At 41.2% G+C, this 9068-nt stretch overlaps 1 protein-coding gene across 1 annotated transcript; it reads left to right on the top strand.

The window, feature by feature from the left end:
- The first annotated feature begins 3173 nt into the window (after positions 1-3173).
- On the top strand, positions 3174-8816 carry LOC115369911 (homeobox protein otx5-like). Its single transcript, XM_030066640.1, has 3 exons — positions 3174-3975; positions 5537-5688; positions 6037-8816. Exons 1-3 carry the CDS (start codon positions 3879-3881, stop codon positions 6673-6675), a joined length of 888 nt encoding a protein of 295 aa, XP_029922500.1. The 5' UTR covers positions 3174-3878; the 3' UTR covers positions 6676-8816.
- The last annotated feature ends 252 nt before the right edge of the window (positions 8817-9068 follow it).

Genomic DNA, 9068 nt, shown 5'->3' with positions numbered 1-9068 from the left:
ACCCAGGTCGGAAAAACAGTATAAAATTTAGCTATTTTAAAACAATATAAGAAAAGAGAAGAATAAAATAATTAATTAAATAAGAAACTAAATGTAAAAAAAAAAAAAAAATCTATGAGAAATCATGATTTGAAATGACATACTAAAGAAACAGTTCAATCCGTGGTCTCAAAAGCTGTTTGTTGAACTCCAAAATGCAACTTTTAGGAGAATTGCCTGTAACTTTTTGATGATCAGTTTCAGGCCAAATAAACATCATGCACAGATAAACAAATTACACCTTCTAATGGAAAATCCTGCTCTTATGTTATTCCTACAGAGGTTTGCATTGTGTTCGCAGTTCTCAACAGTGACTTTATAGTTTTATCATCCTAATCTATAGTTTTACTGCATCACTGCAACATTTCAAGATTTCAATTTTCGCAAAAGTTTTTTTCTGTGATATTTTTATAGCAAGTGAATTTATTGGCCCACAGGCCTACACATTTTTCGTTAAGGACAGGCCTTCGATCACAGCCAGTTACTGGAAATACAAAAAAACAAAACTGATACTCGATATTAATTTATGTAATTCTGGTTAATTTGATCCCTTTTCTGCTTCTTTCGATATCCTATAAAGGCTATATTCTATTTATTTCATCTTTACGTAGTAGAATCCTCCTTTTTTCAGGCGATTTCAATGCATTTAGAACAAAAACTAAAACCATAATAAATTTATATATTGGCAATGTGTATTTTCATAGATTTCATCAGTAATCGCTTAAAGATAGTCGTTTAAATCGAATGCAATAAATAGCCTGATAAAATTACTGAATGAAAAAATTGCTTAAAAAAAAAAAAAGATTTATAATAATAAATAATGACGAAACATGAAGTGTTAAGTGTCTCAAGAAGAAAAAAAGCGGGGAGGAAGAGCGCGTGGGGAGCAGGTGCGCCAAGAGTGCGGGCGCGTGCACAGCACAGTGGTTCGCGCGCTCTGTGGCATATCTGAGGACTGGCTGCTGCTGATTTTTTTTTCTTCCGTCAGTTGGAGGTCTCAGCCCTTCTTGCCTTTACAGTTACACTGACTGCTTGTCCTGTAATATCCGGTTGGTTCAGTTCGTCCATGTTGCCTCCAACCTGCCTCCAACCTGCCTGCGCTATAAATAAATACCAAACATACAAACAAACAAACAAACAAACCGTACCTGGATGTGTCGCAGGTGAAGTGTCCATTGGATGCAAAAGGTAGCTATCCCAAACGTCAACAGCAACACTTACACACACACACAGGGGCTACACATGCACACACACACACACGCACACACACACAAACACACACACACTCACACACACACACACACACACACACATACACACAGAGTGCCTGGTCGACGCAGCAGGTGAAGACATTTTATTCGAGATTTACAAATGTTCAAACACGCCGGTAAAGTCTCTCTGTCTCTCGCTCTCTCTCTCTCGGTGTGTCTTTATATCTCCGCTTTGGCTTTACAGAGCTAGATAAACCCCTTATACAGTTTGGGCTGTAGCTACATGGGTCTGTGTGTGTGTGTGTGTGTGTGTGTGTGTGTGTGTGTGTGTGTGTGCGTGGATTTTAAAGTATAAGAAATCCGATTCAATTAACAAGCGCAGAGAATCGGCTTTGGACACTGTGAAATTGTCTAGCCGCTGAGGATGGCGCAGGCCAAGCTAGCCGGGACAGAGATACGGGACAGCCACTTAACCGGCTGCAAATTTTTACCAACCAACCTTTGTGCCGCATTGTGGCCTCCCCGGGAACACTGGGTCGAAATGAACGAGCTGAAACAACCGGGTCTCACGATTTTGCCAGACGGCTTTGAACGCATCATTTTGCGCCAAGCATCTATAGCTAATGCAAATTTATTTTGAACATCGCGTTGTGCGGAACAAAACATCTCATCATTATGGATCATTATGTCAGTTTCTCCTCATGGCAGGCCAAGTAAAGGTCTAATATGAACCCAACATGTCCATCCTAATTTAACTACAAATAATTTAAGCTATATAAACAGTCTACAATTAATTTACTGAGTTCTACGTGCGGCCTTTTTTTTTTTTTTTTTTTTTTTTTTAGAACAGCATCCCCTCATGCTTTCTCCATAAATCATATAACATACATCAGGTGAGGTTTAATAATAAATTCCGTGTAGGTGGGTTTATTCGATATCTCTGCATCATATGTTGTAAAGATATGTATTAAGGTACAGTGAAGGCAAATGTATGGGTAAGGCCACTTGTGCTTAAAACAAAGATGATGATGATGATGATGATGATGATTAATATTATTATTGTTATTATTATTGCTGAATTGTGGATGAATGGATGAATTGCCAGGAGGGAGCATGTTGGGGATCAGAAGGGGATTTAATAGCAGAACAACGCGCTCTTTGTGCTGCCTTTAATCCGGCCTGTACCCCCTTCTCCACCCCTCAGTTGCTCTATCCCTCTGCCTCCACACTCAGACAGAGTCGCCCAATTATTTCAGGAGCTCACCTCTGAAAATGGCTAAAGAAATTAATGAATTGCTTTGCCTTGACCAGACTAGAGACTGGACATAAGATGAGATGGATATCAGGTCCTCTTGAAGCAGAGGTCGGCAACAGGCCTCATCAAACTCTGCTATGGGACCCACGTTCATAATAATAAAGTTAACAGATAACGTCAGATATATAATATATAGTTGCACTGTATCTTAATTTATTTTGTAGTAAGTTGTGTATGTTGCAAATGCCTGTCCTATTAATCTATTATTGCTTATCTATACCTTTGTCTCTAATGTTGCAATGACTGTATTTCCACACTGCCATAATAAAAGTTCCATCTGATCGATTTTACTGCGAGAGCCAGACGACTGTACTTTGTTGGCAAACATAATCAAGTGGAAAATTATTAGTATAAATAGTATAAATTTAGTGTGAATGTTATGCGCTACACACCAAGCATGTCCACATAATGAACAGTGTGTGTGTGTGTGTGTGTGTGTGTGTGTGTGTGTGTGTGTGTCCGAGAGAGAGAGAGAGAGAGAGAGAGAGAGAGAGAGAGAGAGAGAGAGAGGGAGGGAGGGAGAGAGAGAGAGAGAGAGAGAGAGAGAGAGAGAGAGAGAGAGAGAGAGCGGGAGGGAGGGAGGGGTCTGGGTGTCTACTTCAGTAAGAAGTTACTTCTAATTAGCCAGCCTCTTCTTGCTCGCCTCACTTCTCCACCCTGCAGCCAGATCCTCTCCTCAGGGACCAGGGACTGCCAGGGGCCCCTCTACCTCGCAGCACCCAGACCGCAGACATCCGAACCTTTCTGGAACTGTTTTTGGCACCTTTCACCTGACGACGCCGGTGCGCACGACAGTTACGCACGACTTGGATGGAGACATTATAGCTGTTTGATAGCAAAGTTCTCGTTTAGTTGTGTTTTTGGACTTTTGTCTTGACTTCTCGGCTTAGGTTCATTTTTCGTGTGTTTTAGAATAGCCACACAAGGACCATTTAAATCTGCTGTGGTTTTGCGCTCCAGGTTACGACAGGTGTATTTGCGCATCTCCGCCGCTGCAGTTTTCAACAACAGGTGCACGGCTCATTGACACTAAGTCAGGGTAGTACAGAGATAGAGACTGGGAGAGAGCAAAGAAAAACAAAAAACACTTGATATAAAGCCTGGCAAAACAAGACAGGGTCAGAGAGAGAGAGGGAGAGAGAGAGAGAGAGAGAGAGAGAGAGAGAGAGAGAGAGAGAGAGAGAGAGAGAGAGAGAGAGAGAGAGAGAGAGAGAGACACCCCCTGGAGACTAGCTAGGAGACCCGGCCCCCGGTCTGAGAGAAGGAGAGAGAGAGTGAGTGAGTGAGGGAGTGTTTTAAAGCCGGCAGGAGGCATGATGTCCTACATTAAGCAACCCCATTACGCCGTGAACGGGTTAACGCTGTCCGGCCCGGGCATGGATCTGCTCCACACCGCCGTTGGATATCCCAGTAAGTAGCACAATTATTTTAAATATTTGAATATGTCGTTTTATTATTTTATTATAGGCTACGTTAAGTTGAAAAACGTTTATTTTTAAGTGCAGAGACCAGAGGAATTCAGAGAGTGCCAGCACGCTTTCCTCTCCGTGCGTAAAAGAACCATTACGCAGGGAACCAACTTAGCCAGTACAGTTCAATCATTCATACTCCTTAAAAATTCAGCTCTGAAGCTATGTCATGAGTATGCATTTATGAGTAGATGTCTCTATGTTACTTCAGCCAGGACAACATGTGTTCACTTGACCTATAAGTTTAGCGGATTACAGAGTCAAAGAACAATAAAAATGTGTGTGAATGGAAACGCAGCCGGTTCACACAGTGACTTAACATCAGAACAGTCTCCAAGCTGTTGCTCAAATAATGTAACCTATTTTAAAAAGGATGTGCATTGTATTGTATTTAGATGGCTTTTTTTTTTTTTTTTAGTGAAAGACCACCTCATAGTCAGTGAGCATCTGTCATCAGTGAGATGTGAATGGTTTGAATGAAATGTTGCGCAGCATTGGTACTGGGGGGAGAAAGGCATCGTGGCCTCTTTGTAGGCCTGACAGTATTTATGTGTTTACATTCTGCATTAAGTTTTCCTCTTCTTTGTTGATCTTATAATGCGCCGATGTTCTTTCGTGCGTTCCCTTTTGTATTTCGATTTAAATTCTCAAAACAAAACTTGAGGCCTTTTTACATCATGAAGTGGAAAAAAACTCAAATCACTTAAATCAATGACGGAAATTCTCGAGACAAGTACAGTATATTTAAACAGCACTTTACAGCACTAAAACGATGATCTTCCGGTGCGCCTACCAATGAGTTGAATTCAACAATTCAGATAATTTTAACAAAACTTTGGGTCAGTCTATATTTTGCAGCTCAATTCAATTTTATTTGTAGAGCGTCAAATCATAACAGAAGTTATCTCAAGGCGCTTTATTAAAACCCAACAGATACTGGCCAATCAAACGTTCTGTGATATCTAAAAAAAAAAAAAACTTTTATTGTACAGTTCCCCAAATGTATGCCAAAATTAAGTAAAGGAATAACTAAATGTATTTTCTGCTGTACAATAAAGAGGTCCAATTCATTTTCTTGTTTTATTATCGAGAAGTTTTCTTTCTTCCTAAAATCCTCTTAAATTTTCTCGCGTTGCTTTCTAACTATACTACAATTTAGAAGGTAATCCTTATGTGTGTGCTACTGTATTTTATTTATTTATTTATTTATATGCTTATTTACGTATTTATTTACTTATTTATTTATCCATTTTACTAATATATGCCAACATAGATACGTTCTCTCTATCGCTTGATAACTACCGGCCTCCCAACATCAGATAGTCCACATTAAACTCAAATACGTTAAATAAACAAATAGACAAATGTGTGATGATAATAATAATAATAATAATAATAATAATAATAATAATAATAATAACGATAATAATAATAATAATAATAATAATAATAATAATGAAATGATAACGATAATCATGCCCGGATGTATTTTTTCCCCTCAGATACGCCGCGAAAGCAGCGCCGGGAACGAACCACCTTCACCCGCGCTCAGCTGGATATTCTGGAGGCGCTGTTTGCCAAAACCCGCTATCCGGACATCTTCATGAGGGAGGAGGTGGCCCTTAAGATCAATCTGCCCGAGTCCCGAGTCCAGGTACTGCACAAAGACTCACAGAGGGTTTTTCTCTCTTTCTGTTTAGAAGCTGAAAGAAAGGAAGAGTTTGAGTTGTGTTGTGTTTGTGTGACCTACAAAAGGAGAGAGGGAGAGAGAGAGAGAGAGCGAGAGAGAGAGAGAGAGAGAGAGAGAGAGAGAGAGAGAGAGCGAGAGGCAGATGTGTGTGTGCCTGTGTGTGCCTGTGTGTGTGTGTGTGTGTGTGTGTGTGTGTGTGTGTGTGTGTGTGGAATCTGATAATGAAGGTATAAAAAGTGTAAAAAGTGTTTGTCACATTTGATACTACTAGCTGTTTCTATAACTTCACCCACTCCCCCTGCTGTCCTCCAGGTCTGGTTCAAGAACCGTCGTGCCAAGTGCCGCCAGCAGCAGCAGCAGAGCACAGGCCAGTCCAAACCGCGGCCTCCGAAGAAGAAGGCGTCTCCGGCCCGGGAGACCAATGCTGAGGCCAGTGCCAACCCCACCAACGGACCCTACAGCCCTCCACCCCCTCCCCCGGGCACCGCCATCACCCCCAGCTCCAGCTCTGCCAGCGCCACAGTCTCCATCTGGAGCCCGGCCTCCATCTCCCCACTACCAGACCCTCTGTCTGCCTCTACCACCCCCTGCATGCAGCGCTCCACTGCCTACCCCATGACCTACACCCAGGCTCCGGCCTACAGCCAGAGTTACGCAGGCTCATCCTCCTACTTCACTGGCCTGGACTGTAGCTCCTACCTGTCCCCCATGCACCCGCAGCTGTCGGGCACCGGGGGCGCCCTGAGCCCCATCACGGCCTCCTCCATGGGCGGGCCCCTCAGCCAGTCCCCCGCCTCGCTCTCCTCCCAGGGCTACACAGCCGCCTCACTGGGCTTTGGAGCTGTCGACTGTCTGGACTACAAGGACCAAGCTGCCTGGAAGCTCAATTTCAACGCCACTGACTGTCTGGACTACAAAGATCAGAACTCCTGGAAGTTCCAGGTCTTGTAAATACAGCAAGTCAGAAGTGGGCAGGGGAGGGAATAGGGAAGGAGGTGAGGAAGGGAACGAAATCACAGCGAGGTGAACACCCCAAGATTGCGTTCAGTGTTAAAAGGAAGAAGGAAGAAAATATGGGACACAGAAATCAACTAATCATATCAGTCTGTGAACTAATCAGCTGAAAAAAATCTTTTTCATTTGTGCTGTTTGGAACTATTTGTGGAAGCTGTGTAGTAACTGATGTGTTGATGTTTGGCTTGGTGACTGTAACAAAGAGACGATGGCAATTTATCTAAATGTCATGCAACAACGAAATCAACCTTGTAATCAAGGAATGGTAATGCATGTAAAAGGAAGGCAATATTGTAATATCTGTATAATGAGATCAAATAAGTCTAAACAAACAACAGTTTTATACTCAATCTTCGTTAATCAGCAATCACAGTTCAGTGGGTTAAAAGGCAGTAATTGCTGTGAATAATGATTTTAATTACTGTATCAAGATATTATTCATAAGAGGATTTAAAGAGAACATGAAAAACAAAGGAAACTATCTAGTCACATATAAAATGCATCCTTTTGATTGCTGACTCAGTGGTTCTAGTTAATAGTAATATACATTAGGTCTGAATGATAGAGCTGAAATTCAGAAAGCAGTTTGACTAGCCTTGACTTGGACCAAATTTAAAACAGTGCTTATTTTTCTCATTACTACAGCATGACAATTGTACTTTCAGTAGCCCATGAGTTGTTTGAGTAATGACTAAAATAGACTGCTTTGAATTTGATGTTGAGTGCTAAAGTGCAACAATCAAACAAGAGTCCGAGATTATGTTTATTTCTTCCCTTTACACTTTGTCTTTTATTTGCTCTGATGTATGTCCTTTTTTAAAGCTGCTTTTTTATTTCCATCAGTGAGCCGATGCAAAAAGCTTGGAGCCAAACAGACACACCCCCCTAACAGACATCTGAATGGCAGACAGACAGATGTGGATGTCCTTAGGGTGGCCACTGTTTCAGTAAATAAGAAAACAGAGAACAAACGACAGAATAGGACTTTATAGCATCCAGAAGCTGATGATTCCCAGTAGCCTTGTACGATACTGACACTCTGCAGCCTGTGTGGTACAGGGGGAAGGGGTAGGGTTAGTCACTAAAGTCTCTGCAGTACAAACCTGTTGCCTTTGAGCATGGTTGTAACCCTTAGCAGAATGGCTCTTGCGGTTTTAGGTAAATAGAAACACACACAACAGTTAAGGCAGCCAAGTAAACTCCCGCTCCATCCCACGCTGAGTTTGCACGGGGTTAGTGACCGACTGATTATTGAGGCAGTTCTTGAATATTCAAATGACTTTACAAAACCCTGTTGCTGAAAAAGTAAAAGACTCCGGTGAGTTGTTTGACAGGAGAGAAGACTGCACCAGAGAAAGGGAAGGGACTGGGCTGCCATGATGGAGCCCCCCTTTGCACAGAGAGTTTGGTGTCTCTCTCAGCTCCAGCTTGTAAAGATGTGATGGGTACCACTATGTGTTTGATGTATCGTTTGATTTTTTTTGTATTAGACTAAAACAACATGTTTCTTTGAAAATTTGTGAATTCTTTGAAGTAAAATTGTGGTAATTTGTTTTGAAGTTGATATTATTATCAGTATTATTACTGTCATTATGAATATTATGTCTTCAGCTGACATTGATATTGCTAATATACTTTTTGTTGTTCTTTTGTAAATATTAAAACTTTACTTGAAAATGCAATCATGTCTGGTATCAGCAATGTGTTGCTACACAGGCACTCACCCTACCGAATCGCTCTCTCTTTCTTAATTTCTAGACAACTGCCAATTTTTTATTTTTTTTCTCTGTTTATATTTTTCTTTTTCTTCTTTTTTTCAGACTCAGGGGTTTATCCAATAAAAGTAGCAGTAATAGGATATGATGCTGTGTATGCTTCTTAATCATCTACTTTTATCTTTTACATTATTATAATCTTCTCTGCTTATTTTTCTGGCATGAATGAATCTTCTTATTTTGTATATTTCATCTGTTAACGTCTCCTGTGTTTGACCAAACTCACCACCACCATGCTAGATAGCCATGATGTTTCTGAGACATTAAATTACTAAATAAAAATCATGGGGGCACTGTGTTTTATACATGATTGGATTTTGATGTTTACATGTTGATCACTGAGTATCATATTTAATACTTCAGGTGTGCTTTATTCAAATGACTAGATCGGCCAAGCAGATGTCAAAGGTTAGCTTCCTGGCATGATGCCGCTGATTTAAGTATCACTAAATCACACCAACCCAATACACCAGAGTGCATTAAGGTAGGCTATACCTCTGACATGTGTTCATCCCTCTATAACGCTCCCCTTAGGGCTGCGATGGGAGGCAAAGT

The sequence above is a fragment of the Myripristis murdjan genome, chromosome 13, assembly GCF_902150065.1.
Source record: "Myripristis murdjan chromosome 13, fMyrMur1.1, whole genome shotgun sequence".
NCBI lineage: Eukaryota > Metazoa > Chordata > Actinopteri > Holocentriformes > Holocentridae > Myripristis > Myripristis murdjan.
This window is presented reverse-complemented; position numbering and strand designations above follow the sequence as displayed.